The sequence below is a fragment of the Cyclopterus lumpus genome, chromosome 4 (assembly GCF_009769545.1).
Source record: "Cyclopterus lumpus isolate fCycLum1 chromosome 4, fCycLum1.pri, whole genome shotgun sequence".
In the NCBI taxonomy this organism is placed as follows: Eukaryota; Metazoa; Chordata; class Actinopteri; order Perciformes; family Cyclopteridae; genus Cyclopterus; species Cyclopterus lumpus.
In genome coordinates this window covers 12,374,323-12,396,574 of record NC_046969.1, presented here as the reverse complement: position 1 = coordinate 12,396,574, position 22,252 = coordinate 12,374,323, and the positions used below count along the sequence as shown (strand labels likewise).

Below are 22,252 nucleotides of genomic sequence, written 5' to 3'. Positions count from 1 at the left end.
GACATAGGGCGAAGGCAGGGGACACCCTGGACAGGCCGCCAGTCTATCGAGGGCACATGTAGGGACATACAACCATTCACTCTCACATTCACACCTATGGGCAATTTAGAGATCAATTAACCTGCAGCATGTCTTTGGACTGTGGGAGGAAGCCAGAGAGCCCGGAGAGAACCCACGCTGCCACGGGGAGAACATGCAAACTCCACACAGAAGGACCGCTCCGACCGGGAATTGAACCCACGGCCCTCTTGCTGTGAGGCGACAGTGCTAGCCACTACACCACCATTATATATATTTTTTTATGTATTTTCTAACTTTATAAAGAATAAACACCTTACTTTTAGTGCCCCAATTTAGCATCTAAGAAGTATACAAACATGGTTTACAACACAACATGTAGTTATAAACAGCTAAGAACATATTTACTGTCATTTATTTGTCATTGAGTGCCTGTATACACCAGATTCCTCAGCTAGTTCATAATGTGTTATTAACCATTGAATTTATGTTTATGCTACGTGCTAAATAAGTTAAGTGTTGCCGTTTGTATTATTGTGTCATGCATAAAACTCTGTGAGATTAAGAGATATTTAAATAAGATGTGTATACATTCTTCAAAATAAAGAAGTCCAAAAATAGAAAAAGAACAATCAATCCTTTGACCTTCATTATCTGCAACACAAATAAATAATTACTGAGGAAAACAATTACTATGTAACACTAGGAAATTAAAGTAAATATTGGTTCATCTTGTTTCATGGAAAATAAACTCTCTTAAATCATCATAGTTTGTAAAATACAGAAGGTGTACATATACAGTATAGCTGGTTTATATGTTATGTAGCTGTGTGTGTGTGTGACTGTGTGTGTGTGTATGTGTGTGTGTGTGTGTGTGTGTGTGTGTGTGTGTGTGTGTGTGTGTTTACTTATGTTTTCCATACATACTGAGCAGCTATCTAGGCTGTGAGTGTTGGATGAATTCTAACTCCACTCCAGCAACTCCACTCCAGGACTTGGCTGTTCCTCCGTGCTCTGCTGGGCAGTGCTGAAGGGAACAGATCTCCATACATACACATATACTACACACACACACACACACACACACACACACCACCGGGAGGAAGTATAGCATGTGACGTAGAGAAGAGTCCGCAAAGAGAGCGCAGAGAGAGTGGAGGGTGTGAAAGAGGGCTTGAACAGCTCGGTGATGGGACGTATGGACCACTGCTTCTGTTGCTGTTGTGTGTGACTTGAGAGTGTATGAAGAAGCTGTTTGGATACCTGTTTGCTGCTTTTACGTGTGCCGAGGACAGCAAGGCTGATGAATAACCTGCTGAGTAACTTTTTAAACAGAGGCTTTATATGTAACAGTCATGGACTGTGTGGTGTATTGCTCTGTGTGTGAGGTGAATGTGTGTGAGGATGCTTGTTTTGTTGTAACCGGTAAATTCATTCAATCTATTTGAAGTGATACAGTCTGTGATCTCAGTGACCTTTGTGTATGAGAGGTGTGTATGCATGCTATACTGTGTGGTTATCACTAATGCTGCAGACTTGTATGTAGTGTGTGATGTTAATACTGAAGTATGGCTCAGTGTGTGAACATGTGTTGCTAACACTCTGGGTGTGTTCCAGTCGATTTAGTTTCTGTGTTTGTGGCTGCGTATGTGATGGTATGTGCCGCGTAGTGGGTGCATGAGTGTGTATGTGTGCGATGTACCGGCGTTCACCCTGTGCCAGAACAAGGGTTCATTTTGACTTCAGTGAGGAAGTCATCAGGAAACTCCACGCCGCCAACCATGGCCATGCTCCCAGGTTAGGACTCACAGATGACCCACTCAACCACACACACACGCACACACACACGTTGTGCTCCCTCACACTTCATTCTGTCCTTTCAGTGTTTGATCTCGTGTCAGTTTTGAGGTTGTCATTTTCAGCTTCCGACTCACCTCTGACTCCAATAGCTGAACTGTTTCCTGCATGTGAAGTTGTCTTGTGTAAAAAAATGATTCAGTATATGGGCAGTCTTACTTCCCATTTCCCATACATCAAGCACTCCTCTCATGTGTTTCCCATCCTTGTCGTAATCCTCAGATGGAATGTGGTTGTATGAATGTTATATCACATGTTTGGGGGAGAAAATCCAACTCAAGTAGAATTTATTTATTTAGTTTCTGCAGAGTGATGTTTTCAATAGGATGCATGCTGTGTTTTTGCGGTTCCCAGAGTCAAGCAGTTATCCATGCAAAAGAGTCGGGACATTCTCAGATGATTTTGTTTATTATCGTTATTTTATTATGACTTTGTTGACGAGCAGGATTTATTGTTAAACCACATCAGTTTATGTTATGAACATAACAATTACTGGGAATGCCTGCTAGAGCCAGCACATACCTAAAATAATGATTTCCAACCTCTTTTATTTAAATTTTTACATTTGAAGACCAATTTAAACAATCTAAGAAGTGAACTCTTCATTTGAATTGGCTATAACGGATCACATGGCAAAAAGGTTGACTTAAATGTTTCATAAGATTTAAATTGTCAGTTAAATTTATATTTACCGTCCCCAGAAATATCGAAGTGTTGCCAACTAAAACCTTGACTCAATGACATATATTGGATAAATAGGAAACAGATTTTCTTCTCAGTTTAGGTGAAATACAAGTTCAAGAATGTAATGCAATAGTTTTGTAGTAATTGTGCACACATTTGGTGTTTTGTCCTTAAAGCAGCATCCAGCCAATCATCATTGGAGGATAGACATCAAAGAAGGGAATGAGTTAGCAAGAATGTAATATAATATTTATTATTATGTTACTGTACATGCTCGAGGATGAGAATCAGCCTCTAGCTATTTATTTTGCCACACATGTGAGATACAAGCACCCCGGTGCATTATTTGTCTCATCTCATCTGCTTAGTATGACAATTTGTTCCTGTATGTGATCAGTTGTAACATGACACCCAGTACAATCTATAAATATTGTGACACAAGGTGGATTGTCATAAAGGCCCGCTACAATAGTAGGCATTTTTGTTATGCAACTGTTAAGTGACATTTTTAAAGAAACAATTTGTCCCCCAATTTAGGATTTTAAATATGTTTCGATAAATAATAGTTGAGAATAAAAATAAGCCGCACAACTGATGCTGGCGTTGAGTGCAGACTCTTTGTTTAATTTTTGAGTCGAGGAAGAAATAACCCAGTGTTAAAATCTAGGTTGGGTCTCACCCCAGGAGGACTGTGGGTATTCTGGCTCAGCTGGAGACGCGTCCGGCTGCCGGCTGGAACTGCTGCCATGTTTAGGGGACATCATCACAATGGATTAGAGCAGGAACATAACCAGACACGTTGACAGCTTGTTGAACTACTCCAACAACATAATGTGTACTTAGACATTTTGAGAAGTTGGTGTCACGTGATCTGCACTACAGTAACTCATATGTTTCTCAACATGCACAAAAGTAATGCTGAATGGTTATTAGCGCTGGTGGCAAATCGTGTTGGATTTGTATCGTGGATGTGTGCAGACGTTGAGCTCTGGAGACATCCACCTCTGGTTGGGTGGGTTCACCTCTGTGACTGAGGGCTTCCTGTGGAAAGTACTGGACAGTACTGGAGGAAGCAGAAGTGTACAGATGGCGTTCTGTACTGTGCTGCATGTTTGAATCATTAGACAAGTACACAAGGCCCACGGGAGCACCAAGGGGTAATTACTCCAATAATGCTCCTCTGTGTGCATTGTAGACGCTATGATGCTTTTGTTTGTACAAAGCCGATAACATATTTACACAAATGTAGCCGACCTTTCGTGGTATATTGCTGTGCATGAATTAGCCTATACATGTGTGTGTGTCATGGAGAGTTTCACACATATTCAGCTTGGACAGAAGACGAGCTTAACCAAATATTTTGTCAGTGACCCGGATTCCTATGTCATAATAACAAAGATCAGAGGCTCTTTTATCTGCACAGAAGGTTTTCCTGGGTGCTGGGTCCATTTAGTCTTTTTCAGCCTTCACTACTTGCCAGGACAAAGTTACCTCAGATCATCTTGCACCAACATCGTCTCTCTAGTGAGGACTTATTTTCACGCTTTCAAACCCAAACTGTTGATTTGAGGAAACTTTGTTTGAGTCCAAATAAACAAATTAGAGACACTCATAGCTATGCATGCTGCTATTTGAGTAGTGCATACAACAGGGAGCCTTTTAGGGCAATGTAGAGGAGCCGTGTTCCCTGTAACATGATTGTAATTGGTCAAAACAAAAACACACAACACTGTGGCTAAATAGAGTTTATTGAGTGACAGCTGTTGACCAAATAGCCCTAAACTTCCTCATTATCTATATATTTGAAATGGCAAGAATTTTCAATTAAACAAAACTCACCCTGATTCTTCAGCTTATATTTCATTGCATGTTGAATCGCTGTCCGCATTTTAAACCATATTTCTTTTCACTTTGGTGACCCATGTATTTTCCTGTCCAGCGCAGGGCTTTGAATAACAGTGTTTTTTGCTTGCTCGCCCCGTGGGTGGGGTTCAGCACTGGGTTTTGGAGTTTCTGCTTCGGCAGTATTTTATTTGCAGTGCACTTTGCTTACAGTGTTGTTATGGAAATGGCTACACAGAAAAATGTGGCGAGGACTCGTTGTGACCTTGCTGTGGTTTATGTGGTCGGGGCTTTTGACTTCTGAGGGACTGGCCAACGTTGAAATCACCCGCCGTGGCTGTGTAGTGGGTTTGGTGGTGATAATGGTAACAAGATAGTAGATTGCTGGGATGATAACAAGGCTCAAGAAGATGGTGACTCTTGGGCTGGTGATGATGATGATGATGATGATTAAGGGCAGGATGGTAAGGGTTAAGTTGATGGTGGTATCTACAGTGATGGAATAAGTATTCAGATCCTTTACTTTTAAGTCCTGCATTAAGTACAGAAGTGTTAGCAGCAACATGTACTTTAAATATCCAAAGTAAAATGATTCGGTCTACAGGAAAATGTTTTTATTTCAAGTTTAGTAAATTGGGCCAGTAGTTCCCAACTATAGGGCACAAGGTACATCTGAGGGGATTGTTATTTGATTCATGGGAAGAAAAACATGTTTGCAACACAAATTTGGTTCCTTATTTGTGTGAAATTTTGGATAATGAAATCTCCAACAATTCATAGACATCTGAAATGTGACCAGGAGCCCCACATACATAACAGTTTGTCAATTTTATAAATGTATCACAATCTAAAAAGTAGTAACTCAAGCTTGTACCTCAAACCTGCAATTAAAAACAGTACTTGAGTAAATTGACTTTTCACCACTGGTTATCTCTCAGGATCTCAATGAAGTCCATCTTCCTAAAAGAATGAGCTTTACTGAATAGAAAGTTATACTTTTAATGGAGTTGTAGTTCCAGTACACAGGGAGCAATGAGAGCAACAGAGATAATTTAGAGCCTGTGACCGGGGGAAGTTTGACTCTGAGCAGACCAGAGAATTACATGGAAAAGAGATGCCACTGCAATTTGATAGCACGGGAGTGTTTTTTTAAAGTCCTGCTAATTTTCTATGACTTTTCCAGTTTCCACTGTCCATTTTCACTGTTATCTTTGTCGTCCTCCTAGGTATAAGTTAATGTCAGTTCCTCTCTTCCAAGTGTGCATCAGCCCATGTTCAATCATCATCATCATCGTCATCGTCATCATCATCATCATCATCAACCTTGTCATCTCATCTTTTGGCCAGTTCTGCTTTGTGTTTCCTGAAACTGTGCAACATGCGGCTTTGTATTTAATTAATTTCTAAATGAGAGCATCTTCTAGATGACTTACCTAAATGCGCATGTATAATGACTCAGCAAAAGTCCTAAATGGGTTAGTGGCCTAATTTCTATGAATAAGTGCTGTGTCTACTTAGATTTCTGAGTTGTCTTCTTTTGTTTGGGTTGCAGATTAGAAAAGGCCGGAGGACCAATTAGATTCTCAGCATGGTCTCAACTTGGTGGAATGCTTGTTTTTATAAGTCAAAGGTTTGGGCCATAATTCTGGCGGTTCATGTTTTCATTCGTGTGGTTAAACGTTCCCATGGAGGGTCAAGGTAGACACACTGATGTGTTCAGACTAGATGTGGGAATAGATCAGGGATTGACAATGATCACGAGAAACAGGTCCTTTAACATTTAGATGTGTTGTGTCCTTGGTTGGTAAAGTTGTACCCATTGGTCCAGAGATCTAAGCTCATGTCGTAAAAGTCCTTCAGCATGTGCATGTTTAGACTAGCTTGGGTTATTAAACTATTTTAAGATACTTCTGCTGCAGATTCTGTTGGGAACTGTTGGTGCGATCTTTTTGAGCATAACATTTCAGCTGCTATTTTTGCTTGTTCTGATGGGATTGCTCAATCAGCTCACGGTTCTTCTGGGGCTTTTCAAAGCTCCTGCACATTTCACCAGTTGTTTAGTCAGAAAAGGTCTTTTTAGGATCCACTGCACGTCCCGGACATGTCTCTCCATTTAGATTAGCATTCGTCAAATTGCTCATGTAATAACAGAACAAATTTCCATTCAAGAAATAATACTGAAACCTATGCAAAGGACAAACAGGAGGTGTTACCATGACACCTCTGTTTGCACAACCTAACAGACAAGTGGTGACTGGTTTCCCCTCACCATTACACACAGGAAGGAAGAGATTAATTCAAAGAATAAGACCTCTCTCTCTCTCCCTGTCCGCAGTCATCTTTTTACGAGCAAAAGTGTTGGTTTCTTCTTAACAAACAGTGAAGTTGTAGTTTCCTTTTTTGTATTTTACCCGGTTGAGCCTTAAAAGGAGAATTCAAAGGTTAAAGTAAAAGAAAGAAATACCAGTAAACACAGATTTTGTGATTTGCATGTCTCTTTTAATATTTGCCTGCATTTGTTGGAAACAGGACCTATTTTTTAAATCTGTGCATATGTAACAGACTTCCCTTTAAAATTAAGTGTTACAATACACTTGTAGATGTATCTGGGACTGTTAAGCATCAAACCGAGGCAATCTGTGATGCTGCAACTATTATTGGGAAATTCTTATCTATTATAATTTTTTTGTTTGGGTTCTGTGGCATCTTCAAAGCAGCTTTAATTTGTAGTTTTATAATAAAATGCATCCAGCCCTCAGCTTTACTGCTCTTAAAGACTCTCAGTAAACTAGGGCTGTCATTTATTTATTTTTTTACATTTGAAGTTTCTATTGAGGTTTTCAAATGAAGTTTTGAATGAAACTATATGGAACTATATGATGTCATCACCCTAAAAAAAATTAAATTGCTGCTAGACCGCTCCGTTAATACAGTTGCAGCACTAATATTTTCACATTTAAAATAAAATTATTCTCCATGTCCCACAAGTCAAACAGGGCGTAGAATAGTTCTCCAGTATCATCCGTCATCAACACACAGGATAGAGTTGTCCCACTCTACCAGTAAATGAGACTGAAGGTAGCCTCCTGGCATTGTCTTAGAGCTGGGAAGCAGAGTCATTTCCCAGGAAGAAAATGTGTATTATCTGTCACAAATCCTCCAACTCCCCTTTGCTAACGTTCCTATCTGTCACTGGATGTTGTCCGTTTAGTCTCTGCTTCATGTTTGTCTGCTCCCAGTAGCTGCTGCCCTGTCCCAATAAACCACATTTTAAATGAAGACTCTTCATGAGAAAGATAGTTTATATGCACAACAGGTGTTAGTCTGTGTCGGAGAATGTGCCCCCTAATGTCTGCTTTACAATACAGTTTACGTCTCTGGTGATCAGTGATTTAATGTAATTTTATATTATTTGAATTAATTCATGTAAAGAATGTAGCAATCATTTTAGCTTGTGAGTTGAAAAAAACAACTTTTGGGTCAGTTTACAGTGCAATGCAGAATCAAACTCAAACTTCTAAGCATAGTCTTGAAAGCACCAAATTATCTAGCTTCCCAATACATCTCTGACATGTTGATCAATACTATAATCCAGTGAAGTTCTGGGTGAGATGGAGATTTTTGAACTGCACCTGGTCCTGAATTAAGATACAGATATGGTGAGGAACAGATACAGTTAAGCACAGGGCTTTTGTAGAAAGTAAGTACACTCATCTTCCTTTCTGATATTGTCTTAGTCTTCGTGAATTGAAATTGTCTGAAGGATTAAACCAATAGCCACTGCAGACGTTAATGGGGATAAACTAAAATAAACATATAAATAATGGGAGAACTTCTCCACTTATGTGTATGTCTATCAACCTTTGGGTCCATCACTCAGACAGTCGTAGAGATGCAGCTGGATCATAGGAAAGGAATGTTGTGTCATCCTAGCAAATCATTTTAGGATCAGAGGAAGAGCTTCCTGATTATTTCCAAATAATCATGATCATGATTATTTGGAAATGTACATCCCGAAGGAATCAGTGTCCCAAGTATCCTGATCACATGCCGTCCTGTAAAAACATCTAAACACAAACGTGCGTCATAAAGCCCAGTGGCACTTTGATCCTTTTCAGGCATGATTATTATGATTATTTCCCCTCTACCTAGGAAGCCCATGATAGAAATGAAGCATTTGGCCTCTGGTTCTCTTGATCTCTCAGCGGTCCTTGTTTTCTTTGAACAGACGCCATGCTTCTGATTGACTAAGCAAGAACATTAATTTGTGTATGTTTAGATATAGAGTACATGTGTGAGATTTGAGTGCTGATGTCCGTGTTGTTCTGGACATGAACTTCAATGAGAAAGCACGGGGTGGTTGTATGAGTGAGACAGACAAATGCACTAATCCACTAAACCACCAGGACAGCCCAGTCGAAAAGGTCTGTCTTTGTGTTGTATTGTAGGCAACATTCTTGGATATCACTCCCTTGTCCTGTTAGGTTGACATCGGTAAAAGCACAGCCATAAGATAAATGTTCAGATTATTCTACAGTCATTAAAGTCTGTTTTTGTTTTGTTTAGGTAATGAAGTAATCAACGTTTAGAGGTCTAATATTTAGTCTTCAATCAGCAATTAAGGTTGTAAAAAGAGATGCAGTTCAGAAAAGCTAGTTGGACCTCTTCATTTTAGATTATGTTGTTAACGAACACTGTTTCAAAGACCAAGAATGGCTGTTTTCCAAGACCAAATAGTTGAACATATTTAGCTGTATTTTTGGGAGTTTGGTGGCCAATGGGGTGCAGTCAGTGCGACCTGGGGAACAAACCAGACCACATACTTGGGCCTCAGTCACCCAGACGGACACGAGGGAGTCGTAAGTCCGTTTGAAATTCCTCAAATGTTGATGTTTGAAGTGTCAATTTCTGGTTTGAAGGTGCAGTATATTAACTAAACAGTTTTTATATGAGGACTAATTTGCTTCTAGCGCCGACCCTCTGGTTCCCCCTCAGGTATGTTCGCTCTGTCAGCAGTGTTAACGGACTGTCAGTCAAACAAAACATCTCACGTCATGTAAAAACTTTTTTTTCTTTCTCTTCTTTCACTGGGCATTTTTCTTTTTTGGTATTTTATAGACCAAATGATTAAACCGTTGGTTGATGATAAAAAGGATAATTTGCTTCAGTCATACTATCTGTTGGTCTATGCAGTCATTCAAGTATCCCACCACCTTTATAAACCAAAGCACAAGGTCCAGTGTTGTGCACTTCTTTGTTCATCCAGTTTGGCTTTTTGTCACAGCATAAAGTTTCATCATAACATCTGGACCCCGGCTGTTACACGACACGCATAAAGACATGAGGATGAGGGCCTTGTTAGATCAGAGTGGATGTGTTTGTAGCAACACAATATCATGGGTGGAGACAACGCTCCAGCTGCCTGACACAGCAGGTTTAATAACAACCATGTGCGGTGTTAGAAAGTTACTCAGTGTATTTACTACAGTACAATGTGGAGGTACTTGAGTTTCTGTTTTATGCTACTTCTAATCTGCAACATTTCAGAGGGAAATATTGTACTTTTTACACCATTCATTTGACGGATAGACTTTACAGATTAGGATTTTACAAACAAAATGCATTGGTTTTTATGATATATTATAAGATGAATGTAAAGTAGCTCAAATGTACTTCCGCCAAAGAACAACAACCTGTATCCTTTTCATAGTGTTTAACCTCTCCCAGTGATCTAATTGGTTTCAGGTGTTTTCACAGGTGCGTTCTGGGTGCAGGTGATTGATCATTAAGTGTAGGTATTTCTATGGCTGTGTTTAGCAAACGACACACCCAGGGTTTTAGTTTTGAAAGATGTGTTGAATGCAGATACTTGTGTGTAGTTATTTGCAAACTGTTTTAATGTCAAACTGACTATAAAGCAGACGATGTGTCCACACGTGGTGAATAGATGGATTTCATGGTTTCAACCATTATCAATAGCAATAATCCATGAATGATAACATATCAGTCGCAAGGGCCATTTTTGTCTTTGACATTTGAAGTCCATTTTGCAGATAGCACTTCTGTTCTTTTGCTTAAGATTTTTACTTGAAAATATGATCTTTTATAATTTAATCTAGAAGTTAATCTGATGCTCTTTAGCTTTTTTTTTTGGACAGGAGAAAACTATCATTCAGGTGTTGGATGTGCGTGTTGTGGAAAACAAGACTTGCCTGCTGACTTCTCCACACGTAATCACAACACACAAAGCCAGTGAACCTTAGGGCAGAGCAGTCAAGCATCCAACACACGGTGGACAGTGCAGGCATGCATGCGTATGCATACTTAACACAGACACACTGCTCATTTACCTTTTGATCCTCTGTGCTTATTCCTCGTTTTAGTGTCAGTCCATCGTTGCGATATGTGAAGAAACAGAACATTTAAGAGTAAATTCTGCATACCAAACTAATTGTAGCACCACATCATAATGCACAGGAACAAGGAGGAGTGCTGTTCCTCCTCATTATGCAGCAAGCCTGAACGAGTTGCAGTCTCGTGCTATCCAAGCCTTTTCTGTGTTCCTCATGTCAGCGAGAGACTACTTTTGTGCACATATTTAGTATATTAAGCTTTTTGTATTTGACTTTTCTCCTCCTGTTTTCTATTATTACTGATCCATCTGTGGACCCCAACAAAAACATGTTTTATTTGAACATGCCACACAACAAATTGTAGACCTGCTGTGTCATGCAATATCGGCCTTGCAGTACAGACACTTTATAACAAGAGAACCCCCTTCCCTGTATCTTAGTTGAAGTTATGTATATCTATCATCCTATAGCGTTCTCACCCTCTCAACCAAATATTTTAACAAACACATTACTTTGTTCACAGATTACACTAATTGTAAGTTTGCTGAATGACACAAATTTTCCATTTCATGAAACGGAATGTTAATATGCGCACATCAACCTTTCCATTGTTTGACGAAGCGATTACAATGCATACAGCATTTCATTAATAATTTGCCAGTGTGGCTTACTGACGACATCCAAAGTTAGTGACCCCAATCGTCGTTTTAAAGCATTGTTGTAACTCATAGAAACCCTGTGCTTTGACCCTCAAGGTTTTAATCCACAGTTTGCTTATAGTCTTTTGACTGAATGTCGTGGCTTCTTAACGTATTTTAAGAAACTCAGAAAGTTAATTTTCTACACTCGCGGTCTCAAGGTCAGGAGTTGTTGAGCCCTCTCGCTCCTGGGAGGAGCCTCTGGTTTTTAGGCCAGGGACCTCTGGCTCTTTGAAGGACAGTATTTTTGCTGCTGTTGCTCCTTGACTTTGAACCAGCCTCACACAAAGTCTAATAGAATCCAAATCTGCACATGTTTTCAAAAAGCATTTTAAAAACTACCATGACTTGTTTTACTTTGGTTTAGTAAGTTTACACTTTGTGGTTTGTGCACTCTGAGCCCTTTCCTTATTTATTTGTTGTCTGTCTCGTTTATTTCCTGTCATTTCACCCTTCTGAAAAGCGTTTTGAACTGTCTGTGACTTGTTTTACATCTCTGATGTTAGAAACGTCATTGTTTTGGTTTGGACCAGATTCCCATCGTTTGTGTCAGAGACATCCCTTCATCCTTTCACTCACTTTACAACTTGCCCTGGGTTAAAAAAAAAAATTTGAAATCCCACCCATCCAGTCCCATATAGCCGACCAACGGTTTTGAAGAAATCATAATGTAGAGAGTCATTCTCTTTATAGTTATAATGAGTTGCCACAGGGGCCTGTAATTAAGGCACAACATCCATACGCAGTGAAGTGTAACATGCACAGTACATAAAGCAGGAAGTCAGAACATTATTCATCAAAATAAAAGCCTGTTTCAATAATCTTTATCACAGTCCTGACTTCATGATAATGAACAGATGAGGAGTGGGGGTTGGATACAGTGATACAAGAAAAATACTATACTATATAACTCTCCTCAAACTGGATATTTTGTTGTAAAGATATCAGAAATAAGTCTTACAGAGTTTACAGTAATTCTTGTATATTTGTCTTCCCCTCCAGACATGTTTAATTTAAAACATACTATTCTAGTCCAGTCTTAGTGAATAGCTGCTGGAGGTTTCACATTTTCACATCATACTGTGTAAATTGTAAATAGGACCGCAAGTGGCTTTCTAACTAGTTTTGTTTAAACTCAGATTTAAAGTGAGCACAGAGAAACTTCCTCCCTAAAAGTGTTTTTTTTTTTATCATTCTACTCAAAGAAGGTCAAACATCAAAATGAAGCACCAATAAGCAAAACATTTTCGGGTAGAGGGGGACTTTAAGTTTGTAGTGTAACCAGCACCGTCTCTGCTGGTATGTGTTTACAATACAGAAGAGGAAGTAGTGGCCATCAAGGCAGAACAAAGTAATAAAAGAGTGCGACCTGCAAAAACTCAAACTACTGTGGAAAATGTCACACAGACAACACATCTCACAGTTGTTTGTTTGAAAATGCACCACTACCATAAAAAATGTCCTTCAAGTGATGTCTCCTCCTCTTCTCTTCTTTGATGATGTCCTAATGAGATCCTCCTCTTCCTTCCCCCGCTCCCTCACGTTCTCCTCCTCATGAATGTCGGAGCATAACTCTAACTAATGTCCATCAGTGGATGAACAGGGTGCACTCTAGCATGTCACTCTGCCCTCTCTTTCCCGGTCATGTCAAGTCCATCCATGAGTGTGTTTCCACCGTACATGATCATGTGAGAGAGTGAGTGACTGCAGCGTAATCTCCTAAGGGGATGTTGGTGTTGTATATGTGAACAAATTACTCTCTGGGTCACGCTCGGTCGTTTTGAACCTAATAAGGTCCACAGAGCGCTCGACGATGAAAGAAAATGACCAGGAAGACTTGTTTTTTGGATTTGTTGGAGGTCGGAAAAGGAGTGTTTTGTAGCAAAGTTATATCAGTCTAATGCAACCTGAAAACCGACATTCTTAAATCAAGCTCCAGTCGTTTCCTCTCTGGAAATCAAATCTCTTTATGCTTATTTTTCTATGCTTTGCATTACAACAAAAAACACAATCTGCGGTGACAAATAACCATCTTAAAAAGTGTGTTTATGTGTTTTCAGTTTTGATGTGGAGAATGGCCCGTCCGCCAGCTGCAGCCCTCTGGACCCCCAGGCCTCCCCCGGCTCTGGTCTGGTCCTTCACACGAACTTCCCCGGTCATAACCAGCGCCGAGAGTCCTTCCTCTACCGCTCTGACAGCGACTACGATCTGTCACCCAAGTCCATGTCACGAAACTCCTCCATTGCCTCTGAACTGTAAATATAAAACACACATCATGCACACAAAGCACAAGTATGTACAGTCCATGCCAGGTCACAGAAAGATGCACAGACAAACGCATAAACACAAGGGAGATGTTCATTCCTATATACCTAATTGTGCGTACTGTTTATATGATATATATATATATATATATATATATATATATATATATATATATATATATATATATATATATATATGGTAACTAACCACCTTGTTGGTGGTAACTAACCACCTTGTTGTGCATTCAATAATTGTAGTGTAATCGAAAACAATCGACAGTGCTGAGTAAACCTCTTTATGGATAATGCACTTACTTCAAATTCAGTTTAGTTTCCTCAATAGATACGTTCTGGTACATAATGTTGTATTTGCATCTTTACGACGAAGAGCTCTGACCTCATCACTGAGTGCTGGTCAGTTCTATCATCCTTTCAGGAAAATAAGAACTTTGAATAAAAATATAAATAGCTTTTTCTTTTCTGGGTTTCATTTGGCTGCAAGAACATTTCCTCTTACGGGACACTGAAGTTAAAATCCAAAGCGTGCTGACAATAATACTGTATAATCACCGGCCCTAGCTAAATATAAATCGATTTGCATATAAGATACAAAGTAGTACTTTTGACCATAAAACTACGTCATGTCTGGTTTGTCCATTATGGGCTACTGTAGAAACATGTCGGCGCAACACAATGAAAGGCTCATTCTTAGGTAACAAAAACACAATGATTCTTGCATGAGAACATAGTTATGAATATTATATTCCATATCAACTAATAGATCCCCTGAAACGCTCCACACTGGACTATTAAGTCGAGGCTCTGCTTCTGCCCTGCTGCTTCGGCCCCCTGTGGAAGATCTGATACTTAGTGGTGGTGGTGGCTTTACGGAGTCCACGACAGGACGCAACATATTACATAACATGACAATGATTTGAATTGAGTTATTCAGTAGTTTACCCTGTGTTCGGTTATGGAGATAGTTCACTCTGAAAGTGCCCTACAAAGTTGCATCCCATCAGAACAGTAGACTCCTGGTTTGACCCATGCATGTCCTCCCACACTCCTCTATCTATTTGGACTCTTTCAGTTAATTATAGTAATGAGGCTGGCTGGGTCATGGTGGTCTTTGCGTATTGTTCTTACTGAACATCTTTGCTTTTAACAACCATGACCCAAGTTGTCGGAAAGCACTTCAGCATAGAAGCGTTATGCAACAGCATAAGCTGACATTTGGTGCGTACTGTTATTTGAGGATGCTCCTGAACTCTTCTCTCTTTTGTGTGTGTGTTTTCAGACACGGTGATGACCTGATTGTAACGCCTTTTGCTCAGGTAAGCATCTTACTCTCTGGAACCCAAAATGAGCCTGGTATCAACACTAATTCTCACCAAGCAGTTTAAAGCACGGTTGCCAACGCTGATGTAAAAAATGTAACAATATCAGTGTCCACAGTCCAAATGAGCATGTACTGTATCATTATATAAGGATTACAGATTTATCGCACCAAGTAGACACAAATCATAAAAATGAAAACACACTGGAAAAAAAAATTTAAATTATTTTGTTCTGCTCTGCTTTTCTAGGTTCTGGCAAGCCTTCGTAGTGTGAGGAATAACTTCACTGCACTGACCAATGTCCAGTGTGCCTCCAGCAAGTGAGTGCTAATGATTTGAGACCAATATTCAGACATGTTTTTGTTTTTTTTCTCAAATACTTACTTCAGTGACCTGCTTTGACTCTGACAACATTCGGAAATACTTCTGGCAGACTATAAAATTCAGAGCAGCCACTTGAGAATAAAGCATTAGCGTTATATTTTATTATGTACTGGGAACCTCTAAAGAGTGTTATAAATCAAATTGAAGCCCACTTAGACACACTTGGGATACATTTATTAGGTTCCTTGTGGCAGAGTACAGAATGAAAATAAAAAAGACTCTGCAGTATACATTTAAATACATAAAATTTAGCCTCAGCACAGCTTCTACAATCACCCAAAAATGTCAAGGGCTGATCACTCATTTAGACAGCATGTGCAGACTGCAGTTCCACTATGTCACCACACGGGAGCGGTAGTGAACTTCAAACAGACTCCTGTATGACATCTGACACCACAGTAGAACTGGTACATGGTTCGCTCTTAAAAACCTCTCTCAAGCCAGTGCATTTTAGGGTGTATATCTATTTGTCATTATGTAAGTTTAAAGGAATTATAGTTATACATAATATACAGTCCAAAACTTCTAGGAGTCTAATCTAAGGCCTCAACTAATGATGATTGTTATGAGTCTGTGCTTGTTTTGTGCGTCAGTTATTTCAAACCCAAATATATTCAGTTCACAAGTATACATGTGTGTGTGTGTGTGTGTGTGTGTGTGTGTGTGTGTGTGTGTTTCTAGAGATGCTAAAGATCCTCTTTCACAGGATTTCACGACACTCAGATAGCTGTATTCCTGTCTGACCTACATTCTTCTCTGACACCCACACATAGACAAGAGTGGAGACTGAAACATGCTCACGGGTATACAGGCAGCAGCATCATGTTAATGCACACATATATAGACCTGCTTTCACACAGCAGAGCCGGCAGATGATCAGTGAGTCCCTGCAGAAAGGAAGCGTATCAATAGTGGCTTGCCTTCCGATTGTCAGTCTGTAGACTCCCAGACTTCCAGATCCTGGACAGGATGTTACTCCTAGGACGAGGACATAATCAGTATGACTGAAATAAAGAAACAAAGAATGAAACTATCACAAGGCTCCATAACAATACACAATACCATCAAAACATAACTAATAAAAGGCCTCTGATGACCCATAATTCTGATCTCTCTTAAGGAACTGTTTCAACTAGAGTTTAAAGTGACTCATTTTATGTTCTGGGGGGGGGGGGGGGGGGGTACCATGTACCATGTTGATTCCCTGAACAGACACAGAACTCAGTTAAAGGAATGGTAGACATTTTTGGAAATATGCTAATTCCCTCTTTTGCCTGGAGTTAGATGAGAAGATGTTTGTCACGTCTGTCCCTTTCAAGGCAGGCGGCAACCTCCAGGTCTGTAAAGGGAAACCAACGCCCAAGTGGCCTAAATACATGTCCACCATTACCATTATGAGTCAGGTGATGAAGTGCATACCTTCTCATACATCTAACATCACCATTGATGCCCATGGGGGGAACGACTTACCCTTTACCAGAGTGTCTTCCTCAAAAACCTGACTCTTTTGCAGATAACACAAAATAATGTTGTTGTTTTTATTTAAAACTTGTGGATCACCTTGCATATATATATATATATATTGCAAATCCTTATACACAGAGAGACTTATTTTGTACTGTCAAAATGTTGCATAGAATTACCTCAAAACACACTCTCCGGATTTCCTCCCATCGACAAAGTACAGTTTCTATGTTCTTCAAAGATGACCAAGGCCACCATACCTGCAACGAAGAGCACTTAGATGAAAATGTCTGTGCAAAAAGTGAATTACTGTTATTACCAGAATGTTGAATTAGTTCTTTAACCCGGATGTCTGACCGTTAAAGCTTTTACCTCACATCTTATTAATTAACTAAATGAACTATTTCAAGAAAAATAAGTAAGTGTACTTATTATTTCCATATTGTAACATCTTTCTAACGTCTTTCTTTCCTTTTTTTCAGGAGGTCTCCTGCAGCAACCACTCAGCCTCCAATCACCAGAGTTTGTCTCCCAGGTAAGAGGCTCAGAGGGATCTCCTGCTCCGTGTCTCACTTCTGTGAAGCTGTGTGAAGAACATTTTTATCTGGTTTATATCTGGCTCGAACATTCTTCTGCAACCATTTTTCCTCATTCTCATTATTCTCTCCACCTCTTTCCTCCCTGCTCATGAACTTGTGTACGTGCCGACTTTTTTTCGCCATCTGTCATCAGCTCTAACATTGTAGTCCAGACTATGTTGTCATCAAGCTCATTAACCATGTTCAAACACAATTTAACTTGTACTTCAGACAACCCCCCCCCCCCCACACACACACACACACACACACAGACTCACACACACACACACACACTCACACACACGCACACACACACACACACACACACGCACGCACACACATATAATACATGTGTTGTTTCACACTTTAGTATGCATTTGATTTAAACTTGCATTTCCATTTTTTTTTTCATTGTGAATCCTTGGTGTGTATATGTGTGTGTGTGTGTGTGTGTGTGTGTGTGTGTAAGAGAGATCAATTTCAGTTTTAACTATCGTAGTGAGGACATTTTATGCATTTTGAGGACCAAGTCAGTGCCCTCACCTGAATCTGCTGCTGCATTCAACTCAATATGAAAAATACAGACATGTCTTTGACACCCAGACAGTTTTTGTATATTTTATTTAAAATGCTACTACACCCATAATCTCTTTTTGTAGTACACCCATAATCTCTTTTTGTAGTACATTATCCTCCTTCACCTAAAGTACATCAGTGGAAAAAGTCTAACGAAATATATGAAATCCCTCTTGTTTTATAATCCACTTCTCTGCCGTCCAGTCAAAGGACATGTGTTCATTGGTGTGAACACTCATTTTTTTCTAAAATATATATATTTATTTTTTGTATTTTGAATTAGACAAACATAAGACTTTAACCCAGGGAATGGCTGTGCATGTCCCTAAAAACACAAGTTAATATTGACTTGTGTTGTTAATGATTTATGTTGTTACATTTATTTTTTTACATTATGTACAGTATTATTTTATATACAGTATTATTTTAATATAAACCATGATCTTTTTTCTAAACCTGTGCATAACAAACATAACCAATCATTTCACTACGTTTACCGCATGTTTTGTGCATTTCGGCAAGCACGAGACAAGGCTGATATGAATCATATTCGTGACTACAGATGAAAAATAGCCTCTTGGCTAACTCTGGCACATTTACAGAAATGTTTTTATTAATGTGCACTGTCCCTTATCAAATAAACCAAAGTTAAAAAAAGAACTCTTGAAACGTATTATTGGTTGACATTCAAAGTATTCTGTGGTTTGCAAAAGCATAGAAGCTAAAATGTTTTGATTGGGATGGAGACTCAGAGAGGCATTGATGAAATATATAGTTACTTCTTTTGATAAAGCAATAAAGTATACAACCTTTAACCTCACATAGGCAGGTGTTCCCACTCTCGAGGCAGAACATTGAAAACCGGGACATGTGTTGCTGTGTAAAAGGAGACTGAGTTGAGCAACAATGAAACTGAGAACAGTGAGAGCAGTTAACCATCAAATAACCAACTTGTTTTGCATGAAACAACTTATGTCAGATGTGACATCTCTGCCTCGGGCAGTGATAACAATGTTTTCTTTAAAAGAAGTTTAGTGCTGAATTTATCAAAGAATCACGACAACACAACTTTACTGAGCAAATGATTGTTTGCTCGTTGGTGTAATGGCTGAAATGTAGTTAATGTTGTTGATAAGGAAGCAACAAGTTACTCTATGTTGTTACTCTACTGTAACTCTTTATTCTACTGTGTGTGTGTGCGTGTGTGTAGTGACTATGAGCATCTATTAAAACATTGACGTGTGTGTAAGTATTTCAGTGTGTAATGGTATGCTAACTTTGACATTTAGCAATTTTGGATTGGTAAGGTGTATGATTCAAAATGAGTGTTTATCCATGTATGCATCACCAAGAGTAGTGTGTGTGTGTGTGTGTGTGTGTGTGTGTGGTGTGGGGAGGTGTTCCTGTGGCTCTGATTGACGTCAGCATGCCTGTATGTGGCGTATGTTGACTTCCTGTCAAAGCAGATGGACTCAGTTTTCGCTTCCTTCTTCAGAACCGCAGCTCATCAGGTGCTCTGAGAGTGTGTGTGAGTGTGTGTGTGTGTGTGTGTCTATATATGTAGGTATGTATGTATCTGATGAACCAGCTTCATAATGTGTATGATGACCTTTCTGTATAAGGGCTGCACGGTGGTGTAGTGGCTAGCACTGTCGCCTCACAGCAAGAGGGCCGTGGGTTCAATTCCCGGTCGGAGCGGTCCTTCTGTGTGGAGTTTGCATGTTCTCCCCGTGGCAGCGTGGGTTCTCTCCGGGCTCTCCGGCTTCCTCCCACAGTCCAAAGACATGCTGCAGGTTAATTGATCTCTAAATTGCCCATAGGTGTGAATGTGAGAGTGAATGGTTGTATGTCCCTACATGTGCCCTCGATGGACTGGCGGCCTGTCCAGGGTGTCCCCTGCCTTCGCCCTATGTCAGCTGGGATAGGCTCCAGCGCCCCCGCAACCCTAATGAGGATAAGCGGTATTGAAAATGGATGGATGGATGGCAAGCAAGGTCTTCACCAACTCATGTATTACGATGACATTTCTTTTCTTTTAAACCGCCAATGAGTTTCCTTGACTCTCCGCCAGTTAACAACCCAACTCCTCATCGCTTGACTCATATGTTTGACATAAAATTAGTATATAGTATTTTAACTTTTTTAAATATTAATTCTCGAATAATCCAATGAGAAATGACCAAAATGAGAAATGTATCCTATATATTGTCTATCTGATATTACTTATTTCTCACTGTTGTTTACTCAACTTAAAAAAAATATCAGAAAGACTATTCAGACCTTGGAATTGAAATGTAAATAAATAAAACAAATAAAACTAGACAACTAAAACAATTAAGTAATTAGGTAAAATGGGCTGCGCATTGCCCAAGTCTTATTATAAAAGCAGAGAAATCCTGCTGTTTATTCTGGTATCATGTTGGCTAAAATGTTTTAACATTCTTATGTAAATAAATATGCATGTAAACAGAATGGGCAGTATCAACGTCAGTGAAAATTATTGAGGTAATATATATGGTACAATAACTTGATTGCAAAATTATGGAGACAGGCCGATGCTGTTGCTTTTGGATTATGTGTTCCTTCATTACAATAAATGCGACCAGACTAGTTGTACATCTTCTCAGTTAATTTTAAAAACCTAAAATCTTAAAAACCATGTAAACATTTGCCCAAAATCTGTTTAAAAAACACTGCCCTTTTTGTTTTTAACAGTTTAGCATTTTTCTACAGCTTTTAATCAAAAGTCCATAGCCTATTTTCTGACATTTCATAGACCAAACCAACGATTAATCGAGAAAATGATCAGTAAATTAATCTATATGAAGTCATTGTGAGCTGTATCCACAATTGTATTTAATGTATGAATAGTATACACAGCGTAGGTTTATGTATAATTATGTCAACATGGCAGACTTTGGGAACAGAATGCGCTCCCTTTGTAGATATGAAGGACTCATTCTAAGCGAACGAAAACACAATTATTAAATTCAGGTGATTAAGCACATTAAAACATCCCCCTAAATCCTGCACACTGGACCTGTCATTGTTGTTTTTGGTCTCTTCAGGGGATTTGTTGATAATAATGAAAAGATAAAGTTACACCAGTGTTGCTTTAAAATATTACAGTACCATTTTGTCATTTAATTTACTTTCGCTGAAAAGTTTCCTGAATGATGCACATATTCACTGATAAATGCTTCATATCCAAACGCTTGTAATTTGCAGTCACTGCCCACAACAGCTTCTCCCCACTGTTTTTGTCTTGATGTCTTGTAGGTCTGCAGGATTTGGCCTTAGACCACTTCAAATAAACATATCAACATCCACTCCTGCCTCTCTCTCTCTCTCTCTCTCTCTCTCCATCTGCCACCTATCCTCTCTATCTTATTCATTCCCAGCAACAGTCCAGCTGTCTTTTTCACCCCCTTAAGATTTTATCTTTCCTTTTGATTCATCTGTTTGTCTCCTCTCTCTTTATCGTCACTGGAGGAGGAGGAGGGCAGGAAGTGTGAGGCAGGAAGAGAAGATCTCATTGTTCCTGTGTTGCTGTCTTTAAACTGTTGTAACTTGACGGAAGCCAAAAGCAACTGTGTGTCGATGAGGTGCGTGTGTGCGTTTGTCCGTGTTGGTGTGTATGAATCTCTGTGTCAGCCTACTGGAGAAAAATAGGATGCAGTGAGACAAAGGCCTATTGTCTGTGCCCACAAACTGCAAAACATGCACATGCGGATACAATGATATGATACGTGAATACCCGCTCCAGTGCTGCACAGTCACAATGTATTAGACACAGGTAAAACTGTCACGGCATTAAAGCACAAAGTTCACACTGTACTGTCGAGGTGGACTTCCCCAGGGGGGCTCCAAACGATTTCAGGGGAGACTCAGTCAATGGAAGTGAAAAATATTACATTATTCTGTATAGTATTTATCAACGGAAGAGCACATAGAATAGCCCAAATGTGTGTGATTTGGTTAAAGAGATTGTTCAAAGATATTGTAGCTTTGGGGAATGTCCTGTTTTCCCCACTTTTCCTGACTCAGAAACTAATAAATGCATTGGGACAGACCATCTGCATGTATTTGGTGTAGTCTGAAGTTATGCCCACCGGCTAGGACTATGAAATAGGCAATACAGTAACGTAATCTTGATTCATATTTGATCAGCACCTCCTTGTTTGACTCTTCACTAGA

General features: G+C 39.5%; 1 protein-coding gene across 2 annotated transcripts in view; it reads left to right on the top strand.

Moving 5' to 3' along the window:
- Window positions 1–22,252, top strand: part of pde4ba (phosphodiesterase 4B, cAMP-specific a) — a 101,727-nt gene that overhangs the window by 38,775 nt on the left and 40,700 nt on the right. Inside the window, exons 1-5 of one of the 2 annotated variants that reach the window (XM_034531686.1) lie at window positions 1,140–1,815; window positions 13,513–13,707; window positions 15,014–15,050; window positions 15,303–15,373; window positions 17,384–17,436. In XM_034531686.1, the coding sequence (XP_034387577.1) occupies window positions 1,706–1,815; window positions 13,513–13,707; window positions 15,014–15,050; window positions 15,303–15,373; window positions 17,384–17,436 (466 nt within the window). In that variant the 5' untranslated portion in view covers window positions 1,140–1,705. Of the gene's footprint in view, window positions 1–1,139; window positions 1,816–13,512; window positions 13,708–15,013; window positions 15,051–15,302; window positions 15,374–17,383; window positions 17,437–22,252 lie in introns of those variants that run through there. The other variant, XM_034531685.1, reaches the window with a different exon arrangement.